The sequence below is a fragment of the Doryrhamphus excisus genome, chromosome 16 (assembly GCF_030265055.1).
Source record: "Doryrhamphus excisus isolate RoL2022-K1 chromosome 16, RoL_Dexc_1.0, whole genome shotgun sequence".
NCBI classification, from domain to species: Eukaryota; Metazoa; Chordata; class Actinopteri; order Syngnathiformes; family Syngnathidae; genus Doryrhamphus; species Doryrhamphus excisus.
In genome coordinates, this window is record NC_080481.1 from 14,308,335 (window position 1) to 14,326,386 (window position 18,052).

At 43.5% G+C, this 18,052-nt stretch overlaps 1 protein-coding gene across 1 annotated transcript in view; it reads left to right on the forward strand.

Moving 5' to 3' along the window:
* grm4 (glutamate receptor, metabotropic 4) overlaps positions 1 to 14,163 on the forward strand; it is a 162,107-nt gene extending 147,944 nt beyond the window's left edge. Inside the window, exons 9-11 of the mRNA XM_058050773.1 lie at positions 4,122 to 5,057; positions 8,972 to 9,218; positions 12,261 to 14,163. Coding sequence (XP_057906756.1) covers positions 4,122 to 5,057; positions 8,972 to 9,218; positions 12,261 to 12,310 — 1,233 coding nt within the window. The 3' untranslated portion in view covers positions 12,311 to 14,163. The remainder of the gene's footprint in view (positions 1 to 4,121; positions 5,058 to 8,971; positions 9,219 to 12,260) is intronic.
* The last annotated feature ends 3,889 nt before the right edge of the window (positions 14,164 to 18,052 follow it).

An 18,052-nucleotide genomic window follows, 5' to 3' on the forward strand; every position in this document is an offset into this window, starting at 1 on the left:
TCTTTTATGAGCAGTATCAAATATTGAGATGAAAGTTGTCTTTTGTGCTGTGTGTGGTTGGCATTGCAGTTCAGAAACTTCAAAAAAAGCACCTCAGGTTATGGCTGAGTGTGCTTAGTAGTACCTTTGCAATATTTTCTTTAATGTAGTATACGGGCAAATGAAGCTTCGAACATGGATAACATTTTGATGTTAACATCAAACTATTACAGGAATTACGGATGAGCCGTTATGAATAATGCATTTTTGATGGATACGAGTATGAAACAGTACATTTCGTCATTATCTGTAAATGCTCATTATGTATTCACGCTTCAAGCTCTGTGATTGGCCAGTCACGGAATCATTCACGTACATGGTGCAATTGGGAAGTTGAAAACGGATCGCCGTTTGTCACAATGCATCCACTTTATTCGGTATCTAAAGTTACTTGGTAAACCTGTTCCATCGCATGCTATGCAGTGCTGTACAGCGCTGTGCAGACCTGCATTGACCGGCCACAACATTAGGTACACTTGGGTACAAGGTCGGCATCAAGCATTCACAGCATGTATGGCTAAAATATGACACCCCTCTCAATACGTTGCAGATACAAGACAACAAGACAGTGGGCACCATTGTGCATCAGTCACAGACGTTGTTTTGTTTTTCCGTCTGCTCGCTTAGTGGTGATATAAAGTCAGTTGGAAAACCGCTTGTGTTACTGAACGCGGTGCTTTTCAGAAAAATACAGTCAACAAGGCTGATTATTTCCCTTTTTAATTTTTGCCATTTTGCCACTTCACACAGCTATAAAGTCACACAGAATAAAGTCTCAAGGATCACTTACACTCACAATAAACAATACATATAGCGACTTCTGATCAATCCATTTCCATAGCATATTTTAAATTATGTACAGATTTAAGCCCTGCCCATTTCTGGCTAAACCACACCCACTTCTAGTGTATGCCCCACCCACTCAGAGTATTTTATAATTTAGATGGGTGAACAGATACAGATACAGATAGGCGAGTACTCGCTCATCCCTAACAGGAATATTAATTTTTATGTTTATGCATCATTTATACACATGGCCTGTGGTGTTTTTTTTGTTCCTGCGGCACATAGTTTTGATAAAGTATTACATTTGTAGACATCAAGGTCCTGGTTGTTGTCTACAGCATTGCCTGGCAGAAATCTCCCAGGAAAATCATGAATACCAGATGAACATCCAACAAATCGAAAATCACCAAATATGTATTACTTTACTATGCCTTTTTTGCCCAATTAAATATTCATTTTACTTTTTTAAACATGTTCTCTACAGCTAATACCAAAAGCAAGCAGTGTTGCAGTAAAATTGTTAGGTCAGCGCAACCAAAGATTGGCCGTCCCTCGTTAAAGTCAAGCATAGCCTGCAACCTTTCACAGAATAAAGGGTATGGCCTGTAAATAACAAGCAAGACTGAAAGAACATAGTTATGTGGTACTACATCACAAGACAGGAGAATTATTTTTCTTCATGAAATAGCAATTTTCATTGTATTTCATTATTATGGAGTGCAGGAAATGTATTCCATAAAATCGACTTAACTGATTTCCATGAAACTTTGTAGAGGGCATGGGCCTTGGCATAGGTCGACATGGTCTAATACTAACAGCAAAATATAATGATATATTAACAGTACGGGTGTCATGAGACACCCAACTCACAAAACGAGATGATGCATGAGAATGGGTCCAAGAGACCAGGCGAGATTTGTCGGAAAAATCATGTCAGAAAAAAGCACTGAGTGATTATGAGGTCTGAGGTCTGATTATTTCGAGGAAGCATTTTTGTGATGCAAATTGAACGCATATTGTTTTTTAAGAAACCAAACTCTACTTAAGTGGTCCCACCAACTAACCGTTAGCGAGGTTCCTCATCACCAAAATCCGACCAGACCTCGGCTAAAAAAAAATCAAAGTTAGGGTGGCCATAATACCATTATTAATTATTATTATTAAGCCATCATCTTTCAATACATCATCACTAACATGCCCGACTTTCACTACTACTATCTTGGAACATTAGTAACTACCACACTCAGCCGACTGTAACAAGCGTAAAATAAAACCACTTGGTGATTAAGAATGCAGACAAATGCAAACATGGCTTATTTTGATCTGACACATCTTAAGTAACTTTTATCAAAAATAGAATTACTACAGCTGTTAACTTCCGATGAAAAAAAAAAACAGCCACACATCATTCATTGACGCTGATATTGAGAACACCGGGGTAGGTTGCATTGCAAGGTTTATGTAAAGCATGTACTTAATGTGCCAATGACAGTGCCTTGTGCACTGCCACTTCCATGTAGTCGTATTTTAGTAGCAATGCCATAGCTCATTTGGCTTCTGGCTGCCCTGTTCTTGTGAAAATGTTTTTTCTCAAAGTCTCATCATGTTTTTATCTTGCAGATCTTTTGACACCCCTAAATAATACCCATAAACAAACAGCGTAACAGTTATATTAGTCATATAGTCCTACATACACTGTAGCATTCTGCAATATACATTTTAAAGTTAGTTCTCCATCCATTCGTTTGCTACACTGTTTCATGAGGTGGAACTTTTTTTACACCCCGGACCTGGACTGGACTGGACATGCAGTGGAACAGCAGTATATTAGGATTTAAACTAAATGTACTGCATTGTTTCACAAATCCACAAACTCTCATCTGCAGAATTTGACCCGGGTTTAGTGAACCAATTTCGCTCTTAACTCCATGCACCTGGCAGCTGCTTCTAATTAGCAAAAGTAAACACCCCCATTTTACAATTAGAGCATAAGACTGGACAGGATGTTGAATGTTGGAAGTCCTTGGTTTTGGGTGACTGTAGCCACCCTGTATTTCAGGATATTGTGGATAGATTCCCAGGTACTCCAAATGACGATTTTTTAAAAAATTGAATTGAACAAAGGGCTCAAAGCATTACAATATTTAGAATTGATTTGCTTGAAGACTTTTATTAATAGCGGTGGACACAGAATGCAGAAAAAGTGTATTTTTTTTGGTGGAATTAATCTCCATTATCCGCTGTGGATCAGTTTTCACAGGAACAAATACTGATAAATCCAAATGTAGTTTCCGTTGAGTAGTTTCTTAATCCTAGAGATTGACAATAACTAATAATGGAATAATGGTGACAAATAAAAGAAAGAGAAGTGTGTGGTAAGATTAAAGATTAAAGATTAAGATTATAAACATACCTTTTTAATCAAGCTTTTTAATCAACTAATTTAAACTTTTCTTACGTTTTTATCTTTTTAGTCCTATTTTATGCTCTTTAGCTTTTAACTGGGGGCTGTGTCGGGTCTGCTGAGGGGGTGCCATCCTTGGGTCCCTTCGACGCGGCCGGCTGGGGGTTCCTCCATTTGATGTGGGGGTCCGCTAGTCTGTCGGAGTCGGGGGGGGGGGGGGGGGGGGGGGGGGTGCTGGTGCCCCGATCGCACGACCTGCGGCTCCTCCCAGTGTGGACGTCCCCAAATGTGGCGTTTCCTTGATCGTCAGTGTTATGCCACCTATGGGGGGTGGGTGGGTGTGTGTCTAGTAGTTTGTAGTTGTTTTTCTTTTTTCATTCATTCATTCATTTTCTACCGCTTTTTCCTTACGAGGGTCGCGGGGGGTGCTGGAGCCTATCCCAGCTGTCTTCGGGCGAGAGGCGGGGTACACCCTGGACTGGTCGCCAGCCAATCACAGGGCACATATAGACAAACAACCATTCACACTCACATTCATTCCTATGGACAATTTGGAGTCGCTAATTAACCTAGCATGTTTTTGGAATGTGGGAGGAAACCGGAGTACCCGGAGAAAACCCACGCATGCACGGGGAGAACATGCAAACTCCACACAGAGATGCCCGAGGGTGGAATTGAACCCTGGTCTCCTAGCTGTGAGGTCTGCGCACTAACCACTAGACCGCCGTGCCGCCTGTTTTTCTTTTTAATTATGGTAATTGTTTTTAATTCTGTAGAGCACTTAGTGCATGAAAAGTGCTCTACAAATAAAGTTGATTTGTTTTGATTTGATATTAAGGGGTCATTTGTATTCATTTGTTTGTGTTATGTTCACCCCCCCCCCCCCCCCCAGACAGAGGAGATGCAGTGGCCAGGTGGGAGTCAAGAAGTCCCCTCCTCCATATGCAGCCAACCTTGCCGAGCTGGTCAGCGGAAGAAGACGGTGAAAGGAATTCCGTGTTGTTGGCACTGCGAGAATTGCGACGGCTACCAGTATCAGGCGGACACTTACACCTGCAAGATGTGTCGCTTTGACCTGCGGCCCAACGAGAACCACACCGGCTGCGTTCCCATTCCCATTGTTAAACTGGAGTGGAGCTCTCCGTGGGCTGTCATCCCCGTTCTCATTGCTGTCCTGGGCATCATGGCGACACTGTTTGTTGTTGTCACCTTTGTGCGCTACAATGACACACCCATTGTTAAGGCCTCAGGGCGAGAACTGAGCTACGTGCTTCTGACCGGTATCTTCTTATGCTATGCTACGACATTTCTTATGATCTCCGCCCCTGATGTTTTTATATGCTCGCTGCGAAGGATCTTCCTGGGCTTGGGTATGAGTATCAGTTATGCGGCACTGCTCACAAAGACCAATCGCATCTACAGGATTTTTGAACAAGGCAAAATGTCAGTCAGTGCCCCTCGATTCATCTCCCCGGCCTCACAGTTGGTCATCACATTCAGCTTGATTTCCATTCAACTTCTCGGAGTGTGTATCTGGTTCGGTGTTGACCCGTCGCAAGCCATTATCGATTACGAGGACCAGCGTACGGCTAATCCTGACATGGCCCGCGGAGTTCTGAAGTGCGACATATCGGATCTTTCCCTCATCTGTCTGTTGGGTTACAGCATGCTCCTGATGGTCACGTGCACTGTTTACGCCATCAAAACCAGAGGGGTGCCCGAGACTTTTAATGAGGCCAAACCAATCGGCTTCACCATGTACACCACTTGCATCGTATGGCTTGCCTTCATCCCCATCTTCTTTGGGACGTCGCAGTCTGCAGAAAAGGTAAATTTGAAGTCTAAGTCCTATGGTGCTTTACTTATAAACTGCACAATGGCAGCATTAATTTCACTTGTGTGGGTAAGATTCCCTGTGTGCCTTTTTGTAAAAAAAAAAAAAAAAATAGCCACTTGAATGTCAGCCTTGAGTTGTGCTTCTGCTCATCATGATGAGTTGATGGACCCAGGCTTTTGCTGCGGGGATTACAAGGCTCTTGTGAGGATAATTCCTTCACCTCAATACCTCAGGTTTGCTTGTATTTATTTGTGTTTCATTCAAGTAGGAAATAGCAAAGCAAGCAACCTTTATTGAACTATATTCTCTAGGTTATTAATATAAACTCAACATTTTTTTTTATATCAGAGAAACACAAAGTGGGTGATTTTATGCAAATCAACAGTATAATTGCCTCATCATCGAGCCTCAATACTTATTTAAATATTTGTACTTGGAGAGTGAGTAGAATTCTCCAGACGCTAGTATTGCTATCGTTTTAGAATATTAACATAGTTTGTGGAAAAAAAAAAGTGTAGTACATTAGAACCTTGGTTTGTGTACGCCCCGGTGAGCATATATCGGAAATTTATGTAAACATTTTATATTGCACAGCATCATCGTGTTATTAATACACTTTGTGAGTCCAATTGTGTTAATAATTTATGCATTTTTAGCACAAAATTAAAAACATTTTTGGGGTGTCCAGAACTGAATAATTGGATTTACATTATTTCTCATTGGGATAAAAATATTCAATTTGTCTGGTTTGAGTCAGACCTTCTATATCTAATTAATGATGATAACCAAGGTTCCACTGTAGCGATGGAGAGTCCTTTAATACTCTCACCTGGCAAATAAACAAAAGCAAGTCATAAAAGGAATAAAAGGAAGGATAACAGACAAAATTAAAGAAGCAAAGTACTCTGGCTGAGGAGGCAGAGACAGCTGTCCGTGGCTGTGGTTGTGGCCCTAGCCGTTGGTAGGAGAACCATGGCTTTGGAGGGTAAAGAACCAGCAACTCCCAGCTGCCTCCAACCAGCCTAAGTCGCCGGGCGGCCTGATTGGGATCAGGTGTGTCCAGCTGTCCCGCCTCCAGTCGAGCTTTGAGCTGAGAGACAGAGAGAAAGAGAAAGAGAAAGAGAAAGAGAAAGAGAAAGAGAAAGAGAAAGAGAAAGAGAAAGAGAAAGAGAAAGAGAGAGAGCACTACAAAGCACAAGAGGTGATCGTCACACAGTATTCATTCATTCATTCATTTTCTACCGCTTTATCCTCACGAGGGTCGCGGGGGTGCTGGAGCCTATCCCAGCTGTCTTCGGGCGTAAGGCGGGGTACACCCTGGACTGGTCGCCAGCCAATCACAGGGCACACATAGACAAACAACCATTCACACTCACATTCATACCTATGGACAATTTGGAGTAGCCAATTAACCTAGCATGTTTTTGGAATGTGGGAGGAAACCGGAGTACCCGGAGAAAACCCACGCATGCACGGGGAGAACATGCAAACTCCACACAGAGATGCCCGAGGGTGGAATTGAACCCTGGTCTCCTAGCTGTGAGGTCTGTGCGCTAACCCCTAGACAACCGTGCCGCCATCACACAGTATTATTATACATTATTATTATTATACACAGTGTTATTATAAATTGAAGTGGACAGAGAATATTAGGTTTTGCATTTACTCAAGTGTGAATTTCAAAGATAGTTTTGATATGATCAGCTCAACAAAAAAAAAAGCAATTCCGTCTTGAAGAAGGATAATTGCTCAGTTTCAGTCAGTGCGATTGCTAGGGAAAAAGTGAACAAGAGTTTGAACCCCCCCCCCCCCCCACAACACCGTCACTGTGACTCTCTGGTCTGCATTATGTTGTGACTTTACCCCAGGCAATGTTGTCATGAGATTACAACACTGCCATTCCATCACTGATGAATGTTGATGCAACACAATGACTCATCACTAACAGCGTCCGCCAGTGTTTTACCTGGCAGACATAATCACTCACATTTTTTTGTTTCAACAAATATTTACCATCCTCAGTATTATCTACACTGATGCTGCTGTGCTGTCAAACCAAATATTACAAATTGCTTAGTATAATGCAGGACATTGAAACCACAACATTAAACATACTGTTAAAGTAATACCAATAAGACAAGTCAGATTACTCACTGCCCTAAAAACAATGGCCTCCATGTTTGACAGAATAGGATAGTATATATTTACTGTAGCTTTAGCATAAACACCACTATGATTAGTAATCATTTCTCAGTGTGATATGGGAGCATAGATGCAATCTGTCATAACACTGTATTGTACTATATCATTTGCTAGACTCGTTCTCGCTGTGCTTGCATGGGTTTTTTCCTGGTATTCCGGTTTCCTCCCACATTCCAAAAACATGCTAGGTTAATTGGCGACTCCAAATTGTCCATAGGTATGAATGTGAGTGTGAATGGTTGTTTGTCTATATGTGCCCTGTGATTGGCTGGCGACCAGTCCAGGGTGTACCCCGCCTCTCGCCTGAAGAAAGCTGGGATAGGCTCCAGCACCCCCCGTGACGATGGAAGGATGGATGGATGGGTGGAGGGTTGGGTGGGTGCGTGGGTGGATGGATGGATGGAGGGTTAGGTGGGTGGATGGATGGAGGGCTGGGTGGGTGGGTGGATGGATGGATGGGTGGGTGGGTGGGTGGATGGGTGTGTGGATGGATGGATGGATGGATGGATGGATGGATGGAGGGTTGGGTGGAGGGTTAGGTGGGTGGATGGATGGATGGATGGATGGATGGGTGGAGGGCTGGGTGGGTGGGTGGGTGGGTGGATGGATGGATGGATGGATGGGTGGGTGGGTGGATGGGTGTGTGGATGGATGGATGGATGGATGGATGGATGGATTGAGGGTTGGGTGGGTGGGTGGATGGATGGGTGTGTGGATGGATGGAGGGTTGGGTGGGTGGATGGATGGATGGATGGGTGGAGGGTTGGGTGGGTGGATGGATGGGTGTGTGGATGGATGGATGGATGGATGGATGGATGGATGGATGGATGGATGGAGGGTTGGGTGGGTGGATGGATGGATGGGTGCAGGGTTGGGTGGGTGGATGGATGGGTGGGTGGGTGGATGGATGGGTGGAGGGTTGGGTGGGTGGGTGGATGGATGAATGGATGGATGGGTGGAGGGTTGGGTGGGTGGGTGGGTGGGTGGATGGATGGGTGGGTGGATGGATTGATGGTTGGGTGGGTGGGTGGATGGATGGATGGATGTACAGCCATGGAAGCTAATCCCATGCTAAACGATTCAAAAATGTATTTCCACCTATAACCTCTGGTCTTTTGTCTGCATATGAAACATTTTAAGAGCCAAATAAAACCAAAGACTCTGTAAAGTGACACAGTCTTTGGTATTACTAAGCGTGTATTGACTGACAGATAGATAAATAGATGTGATTTGTCAATGAAAAAACAATACAGTTTACCTACAACATTTTTTAAAAACTCTCTACTGATTTTGTATTTCCCTTGCAGATTAGACATAGGCTGAGACCATCAGAAATACCAAAAAACAAACTTTAAGGCAATTGTAAGATGTTTTTCTTTGCTCCATTTTTGTCGCCTGCAGCTATGTATTGGCCTCCCAGCTGTGAGCTGCAGCTGTCACTGGCCTCGGCGAACAAACAGTCGCCACGCTGTGGTCTAAACCCTCAAGGCAAAAATACATAAAAAGCTCACACTGACCCCATCGTGGCCCCTTCTATTTGTTGTACTTGTGTATCTGAAAAACAGCTTAAAATCTACAATCCAAGATGATTGATGATTATTTATTTCTGGAGTCATGACCAGACACCTGAATGGAGAGGAAGTGTTCTGTATATGCGCCACCGTATGCTTCAATAATAATGGCCTGTCTCCTCCCTCCTGCAGATGTACATCCAGACCACAACCTTGACTATCTCTGTCAGCCTGAGCGCATCCGTCTCTTTGGGAATGCTTTACATGCCCAAGGTCTACGTGGTTCTCTTTCATCCGGAGCAGAACGTACCCAAGCGCAAGCGCAGCCTGAAGGCTGTGGTTACTGCTGCCACCATGTCCAGCAAGTTCAACCCAAAAGGGGGTCTGCGGCCCAATGGGGAGGCCAAGTCAGAACTCTGTGAAAGTCTGGAAACGCAAGGTTGGTTTTACTAATCCACATTAAGGCCATCACTATTTTGGTACAGTAAAACTACCACGTCCCGTTTACACAAAATAAATCAATGGTAACGGTAATGGTTTTATTTCATTTGAACATGCATCAGATTACAATTGAATGCATCACATAATCAGTTCACAGTTCCACATGTCCAAAAGGAGTAGGAAGAAGCAAAGCTTATTAAATCCTACCCCTCCATCTGGTACTTTTACAATCAGTAACTGTTACATTTGTTCACTTCCTGCTTTCCATAATACAGTTTTAGGTTTTTTTTGTGTTTTTTTTAATAATGCACCTCGTACCGAAGTACAAGGTGATATATTATTTCATTCTTGTATTTAGCAAACATCAACTGCTTGTATTGTTTCTTGAATTGGCTCATCGTTGTGCATTGTTTGAGGGTCTTACTCAATCCATTCCATAGTTTGATTCCACATACTGAAATGCTATGGCTTTTTAACACAGTCCTAGCATAGAAGTGTTTCAAATTTAGTTCTTCCCTGATATCATATTTCTCCTCTCTTGTAGAGAAGTATTGGATTACATTTTTAGGTAATTGGTTATTTTTAGCCTTATGCATTATTTTAGCTGTTTGAAGATGAACTATATCAGCAAGTTGAAGTATTTGTGATTTTAGAAATAAGGTGTTAGTATGTTCTCTGTAGGCGGCATTATGAATTATCCTTACTGACCTTTTTTGCAGTACATTTCGCGAGTGAAGATATATTTCCACACAATAAGTAAGATATGGTAGAACCAGTATGAAGAAGCAAGCGTAGGCCAGCCTTTTGAAACAGTTGGTGATGGCGTATTTTCCGACACGCTATAAACCTTGCAATCCTACCTCTATTCAATGTTCCTTTCAATGCACTACGACTAAAAAGCCTTGCGCCCACACTTACATTGCAACTTCTGAATGCAATTGTTCCAGCTCTTCTCACAAAGCAGTGTGCACATACCGAACTGAGAAGCTAACAGCTGCTCTTTATGTCTATGTCAGACTGTGTGGAAGGAGGGGAGACTTGTGAGGGACTCAGGTAACCCGGAAGACTTTTGTCACTTTTTACCACTTTTTTGCTGATGTTAACTAACACTACTATGCACACGATGATGACCTCACCATTGATTAGTATTGGTGAATCCAAATAATCATCCAGAACAGTAAAAGCTTGTTGATGTGTGAATGAAACCAAGGCAAGTGAGAGCCGTGTGTTTTTTGTAATTGTGTTTTCTTGATAAAAGGAGGTATTTGTAGTAATCGGACACCAATAACAATAAAAAGAGTGAACTTTAAAAGCATTAAAAATGTGTTTTTGGATGAAATGGCGACAAATACACTGTAAGCATGATATGGCATCCCTGGCCAAATGCTGGAGGTCAGCTGCTTTCTGATTGGATGCATGCTGACTGACAACTGCGTGACCTGGGTGGTCCCGTGATTACCACCACCAAGCATGCTCACTGACGGCATTTTGACTTTGACACACTTTTAACTTGATTTGTTACTCACAGGATTGCATGAAACATTAAAAGAATGCTTTCAAGCATTGATGGAGTCTTGGGATCACATGCACTTGTATTAGCAGCTAATACACTTCATTTCACACACTGTGAATATGGTAAAATCATTGTTGGATGCTGTGAACCCAAAATGAAAGGGTAGTTTAATCATAGCCTAAATACATGCTTTCTCACTGAGGGAATCCCAAAGGGATTAATAAAGTATTCTGTCTGTCTGTCAGTGGTGTAAAAAAAAGTATTTGCCTCCTTCCTGATGTCCCATGTAAATGTTTCAGGTCATCAAAATTTGAATAATTGTCAACGACAACACAACTACTGAAAAAAAAATACAATTTTGAAAATTGAACTTTTTACTCTTATTTAAATTATACTTTTTATTATTTTTTATTATTTATTTTATATTTATTATATTATTTGTTATTTATTATATTTAATAAATTTATTTATTATATTTAATAAATTTATTTATATATTAATATTTATTATTTATATATTAATATTTATTTATATTTTTTATTATTATTAAGGGAGAGAAAACTTGTCCATGTGGGAACCCCACATTTTTTTATTAATTCAGTTGATTGTCATTCGGGAAAATGTTATAAAGCCATTTCTAAAGCTTTGGGACTCCAGCAAACTACAGTGAGAGCCATTATCCACAAATTGTGAAGACATATAACAATGGTGCACCTTCCCAGAAGTGGCCACCCACCCAAATTACCCCAAGAGCGCATCAACAATTCATCCAAGAGGTAAAAGGTCACAAAAGACTCCACAACAATAAAGAAATGCAGGCCTCACTTCCCTCCGTTAAGGTCAGTGTACATCTGGTGTAAAAGTAACAACACATTTCAGAAAAAGAACATCATACAAACCATAAAATATAGTGGTGGTAGTGGTGGGACTGTTGCTTTGGGACCCGGAAGACGTGCTGTGATAAATGGAAACAAAAAAATCCTAAAGGAGAATGTTTGAATGTTTGTCTGTGACCTTCTTCTGCAGCAGAACAATAATCCAAAACATAACAGCAAGTCCAGTTCTGAAAGGCTGGAGAAGAACAAAATGTCGACTTTGGAGTAGTCTATTAAAAGTCCTAACCTGAGTCCTAATGAAATGCTGTTGCATGAGTAGCGTGAGAAGGCGGTTTATGTTGAAAAACCCTCGAATGTGACTGAATTACAACAATTCTGCAAAGATGAGTGGGCCAAAATTCCTTCACAGACTAACTGCAAGTTATCACTAATATTAGTATTGACTAATATTTGATGAGCTGAAACCTTTAAGTGTGACAGACATGCAAAAAATAAGAAAACAGGAAGGAGGCAAACACTTTTTCACACCACTCTATATGCGGTGCAATGGTAAGGAAAAAGCTTTCCTGTGCATTTTAATTGTTTACACCTGCACTCGTTGGATGAAGTCATAAATAGAGCAGATATCCATTCGGAGATTTCTGATTTTCACACCAATTTGTGTCTCACAGTTTTCTTCTTCTCATTTCAGCGTTGGCCTCCAAGCAGACATATATAAGCTATAGCAACCATGCCATTTAAGGAATTCAACGTCAGGCTGCCTAAGGAGACATCGCCTCATTCTGGGGAATAATATTGAAGGAAGATTCCGGATGAGCTGCTGCAGTAGTGTGCAAAGACAGGATTAGAAGGATGTCTTTTTTTTTTTTAATAATCAAAGGCCTCATTTATCAGAAATTAGTAGAATGCAAGAAGACTGGACCATTCATTTCCCCCCCCTTCCATATTTTCTGATATGCTCTTAAATGTTGGGCTGTGATGTGTTCAAATGCAGGTTGGGTGAAGCAAATGAAGCTAACAGTATATTTTCATTTATAGCCCACATTGCAGTCCTCTCCTGGGGGGGGGGAGTATTTTTTGATTTTGCAATTGAAATGAAAAATGTCATTGTTAGTGAAGTTGTCAATTGCAGTACTCTTTTAACTGTACATGCCTTACAAGAGTCCATTGAGTATTGCAGTATAAATTATCCATACCTGGATTTGACATACATTGTTTGTTTTGTTTTTTTTTCATCTTTTTCCAATGACGTTCCAGATTTATGTCTATGACATCATCATTTTTTGGCAAACCAAGTGTACAGTCCCAGAGCATGCTTGTGGGAGCATCACATGTACCGTGCTGTGTTGTCAATGGAATGCAACATTCGTCATGGTTGTCATTTACAGTGGGGACCATGAGCAACTCTCTCTGATGTGTAAACACAACAAGACAACCGACCAATCAGAGGAATTAGAGCCTTACTTACTTAAACATCCAGATTTTAATAATTATTTATAATACTTATTTATCATGCAACCATCGGGACTAATGTCAGTCAGTGTTAACTTTAATTTCAATTGTCGCAAGGTGACTATTGAGCTATGTTTTCAGTTACAGTTTGTTTTTGTAGTTCTTAAAAGGAAAACTGCACTTTTTTTCCCTATGTGAGAGAGGAAGACACATCTTTCCCTTTTTTGTGCGTTCTTGTTAGCCGGCTCGTGCCATCAAGTTTTTCATAAAGAATGGACATGGAGGTGGCTATCTAGAACATACAGAAAAGAGTGTTCTTCTCTCATATTGGGATTATGTTCCTTTCCTTTAAAGAACGCTATTATGGAATTCCAGATATAACTGCTGTTACAAAAATTAATTTAGGCTACATTTGGATAAAAATATTTAAATTAAAAAATTAGCATTTTGCAGCTTGATAAATAAGGGCCACTACTTTTAAATTTGTGCTCTAACCATTTGATGTCTATGGACCATTCATGGTGTTGTTAGATTGTATTCTGTTCAAACACCAGGAAGAGCTCCGTGTACAAAATCTTAAGTGTGCAAACTCCATTTCTGTCTTGAGTCTCTAGAGTTTTCCTTTGGTATTCCTCTTAAAAAAGAGCAACTCTGGAATTTGTCACAATAAATCTTAACCTCAGCGATGCAGAATATGTATGTTGCATGTCAAAAAAAAAAAATGTAAGTCGTGAACAATTTGATATTCAGGTGTGCTGTTCAGGAGGGAAACTTCAGCAGAGAATTATAAATAACCAATTGTTTTGGTTTAATCAAGAATTCTCACAGATCTCAGCTCGAATAAGGTTTAAAGTTGTTTTTTTTTGTTAATTATTTGGACAAAGTATTGTTTGTGGGAAATGTGTTTGTGAATATGGATATACTTAACTGCTTTTTGTCACAATCTCACTTTTATTTTTTCTAAAAACACTGTTACAAAAATAGAATATGTAAGTGCTGATTGAAAATAAGTGGTAAGTAAATGTATGTTATCAAAACGGTTTGATTCTGTTTGCTTTATGTACGAAATTATTTAAAAAGAAACGAAAAAGAATAAAATACAGTGCCTGGATATTTATGAATTATATATAGAAAAGAATACAGATGTGTAGAGCATGTTCATTTTTATACAAGTTGTTTCTAATAAAAAGACACTTTTTCCAATGAAGTGTTGTTTCTTCATCCCATGACGGTTGGACTTGTCCTAGCTATCCCTGATAAAATTCCGAGTTTGATGTCTTTTTTTTGTCAGTCAGTAAATCGAGAGCTAAGACCAGGGGTCTCAAACTCAATTTACTTGGGGGCCACTGGAGCTAGGGTCTGGGTGAGACTGGGCCGCATCAGGTTTTCCAAAAAAAAAAAAAAAAAACGCATTTATTAAAAACAGAAAAATGAATAAACTTTGCTTTGGTTTCGATTTTCTACAAGAAAAGCTCTAATAAAACATTCCACTGTTCTCAAATATCTTACTTTTTATTTTTCTACACAAAATTAAAAAAATGAATAAACAAATCAAGAATAAAGAAAATCAATCAAGCAGTAATAAATAAATAAATATAATAATAATAAAACGGCAAATAATAAAAACTTAAGAAACCACATATAGTTGATGGGTAGACAAATAGTTATTTTCAGATTAAAATGAACAAAGCATTATTAGAGCCCTGTAGACATGACAAAACACGACTATAGTCACATTTATACTCTTTTTATTTACAACATATTGCGCAACTGTAGGGTCTTGAGACACATGCTAACTTGCAAACTAGAGAGCTACCGACCTAAACGGTAGCCTTCAAATTATTTCCTGTAAATTTAAATAGCCAAAAACTTACCACTTCCACACGGATAGGGAGGATAACTGTCACGATCGCGCTTGGCGGTGTTGCGTTGCGACCCCAGGATGCAGAGAGCAGGACCAAAAGTGCAAATAAAAGGTTTAATGCAGAAATGGCAGCAGCAGGAAAACAACAGCCAGTACCAACCAAAGACAATTCGAAATGAAACCACAACAGATAGAGCACGCACCTGAACTAAATAGGGATAATGAAATTAGAAGCAGGTGTGTGAAAAGAGCAGGGGTAAGGAAAACTGAAGAGAACAACAAAGGAAGTGGTTACCAAAATAAGAGCATGGAAACTGGAACAGAGGCAAAAAGGAAACTAAGAGAGCTGTCACGAGGGGGTGACGCCCACATCGTGACAGTACCCCCCCCTCAAGGACGGATCCCAGACGTCCAAAAAGTCCACAGACCAAGAGGGATGGGAGGCGGGGGGACCGGAGGTGGGTTGCTGGCCAGACCTCTCCGGAGGTCGGCCAGGGTGGCAGGGCCACGCAGGAGGGCGGCCTGAAGGGTGAGCAGCCCGCAGGGAACTGGGCTCCTCTGGGGGACGCCCATGACAGCAGGCCCAGCAGAAGCCATGGATAGACTCCTCTGGGGGGCGGCCAGGGCGGTGGGCCTGGCCGGGGAGGCCGTCCCGCCGTGGAAGAGGTGGCGCCGGCGGAGGCAGCGTGGCGTCCCGCCGTGGAAGAGGTGGCGCCGCAGGAGGCGGCGGCGTGGCGTCCCGCCGTGGAAGAGGTGGCGCCGCAGGAGGCGGCGGCGTGGCGTCCCGCCGTGGAAGAGGTGGCGCCGCAGGAGGCGGCGGCGTGGCGTCCCGCCGTGGAAGAGGTGGCGCCGCAGGAGGCGGCGGCGTGGCGTCCCGCCATGGAAGAGGTGGCGCCGCAGGAGGCGGCGGCGTGGCGTCCCGCCGTGGAAGAGGTGGCGCCGCAGGAGGCGGCGGCGTGGCGTCCCGCCGTGGAAGAGGTGGCGCCGGAGGAGGCGGCGGCATGGCGTCCCGCCGTGGAAGAGGTGGCGCCGGAGGAGGCGGCGGCGTGGCGTCCCGCCGTGGAAGAGGTGGCGCCGGAGGAGGCGGCGGCGTGGCGTCCCGCCGTGGAAGAGGTGGCGTCGGAACACAAGGAACGGACCCTCGGTCTTCGCTGGACTGTGGAGCAGAGGGACCGCAAAGTGAGTCTTTGACGAGTGGTAACATACCGGACAGCACATCCCGGTTAGCTGCTAGAACCGGTCGTGCTGGAGGTCCACTGGGCTGTTCCTCCTCGGGCGACCCGCAGAGGGCATCATCCCCACACTCCACGGACGGGGTGTGATGTGCGTCCTCCGACGCACTGCTGGTCCTACTAGCCCCCCCTTCCGAAGGCGGATTCCAGACGCCGTATGCTGCTGGATGTGGAACCAGGGACGGGAGGAGGGGGACCTGGAGGAGGGTCTTGAGTTCAGCCCGCTCTGCTGCCCGGACCAGGTCTAGGAGGGGCCTCAGGCGGGGTTTGGGCACAGGAGGAATCCGGGCCGTCACGCTGCTTGGCACGGGAGCTGGGGTTTGGGAACCCTTGGGGCTGCGCGGCTTGGGCACAGGAGGAATCTGGGCTGTCACGCAGCTTGGCACGGGAGCCGGGGTTTGGGAACCCTTGAGGCTGCGTGGCTTGGGCACAGGAGGAACCTGGGCCGTCACGCAGCTTGGCACGGGAGCCGGGGTTTGGGAACCCTTGAGGCTGCGTGGCTCTGGCACAGGAGGGGAACGTGCACCGTGGTCCTCTTCGTGTTGCATGGGAGGCAACGGGGATTCCGAAGAGGTGGGCAGCTGGGGCTCGGCGGGCAGTCGTGACATGGGAGTCATCGGCAGCAGCGAGATGGGCCAGCACTCAGTGACTGCGTGAGCTGTGGGTTGTGTCCTGGCTTGGCGTGACAAGAAGGAAGAGAGCGGTTTCACCTTTTGATGCCGTGGAGCCCTGGCTGGAGGCGGCCGAGACGTACGTCGGTGTCGCGGCCAGGCCGGTGTGTCGTCTACGGGGCCCGGATGAACCCATGCCATGGGAACGAGCGTGCCATCCGGCCCCCACACCATGTCCTCCAGTTCCTCCGGAGTGAACTTAGTGCACTCCTCTTCCATCGCCTTCAGGATCTGCCAGGTCCAAAAGTCGCTCTCCGCGAGGTCGTCGTTTGGTGGTTTCATTCTGTCACGATCGCGCTTGGCGGTGTTGCGTTGCGACCCCAGGATGCAGAGAGCAGGACCAAAAGTGCAAATAAAAGGTTTAATGCAGAAATGGCAGCAGCAGGAAAACAACAGCCAGTACCAACCAAAGACAATTCGAAATGAAACCACAACAGATAGAGCACGCACCTGAACTAAATAGGGATAATGAAATTAGAAGCAGGTGTGTGAAAAGAGCAGGGGTAAGGAAAACTGAAGAGAACAACAAAGGAAGTGGTTACCAAAATAAGAGCATGGAAACTGGAACAGAGGCAAAAAGGAAACTAAGAGAGCTGTCACGAGGGGGTGACGCCCACATCGTGACAGATAACTATTAACAGTTATTTAACCTTTAACATGAACATTAATCAAACGTAATAATTTTTTCTGGGTACATGATACCATACAGCATCCATATCAAACATTGAACTTTCATATTAAGGCGGGGGCCTCAAACTAGTGTCCTGCGGGCCATATTTGAGACCCCTGGCTAAGACGTTTTTCCTTAAATTTCAGGAGCAGCATTTTTTGTAGTTTGATCTCTTCCCAATGATGAACTTCATGAAGTTTGTATATTGGGCAAAACCCCAAAAAATCAACGTGGGTCCACCCTCCAATGGGTTCAACACACATAGGAGGGACCAAAGAGGTTGGGTTCAGTGTGAGAAGGGTGGCAGCCGAAAGTGAGGACCTTTCAGTACAATTCTTGGTCACAAAAGCGAACTCTCTTGGAATTCCCATCACTATTGTCCATGACGACGGAGACCAGATTTATAGCTGGAGCTTCAAGTTCACGCAGCAGTCATCTCTCTTGATTCAGGAACCCATTCATTTGGTAAAGCAGCTCTCCTGCAGAATATTCCCACCACTGGCAGCTGATTAACTTGTCATCCAGGTGCAAAGTCACTTTGAGCGCCAGGACGGCTGTGACAGCCGATGAGAGCTGAGTGTTCTAAAAAGGTAG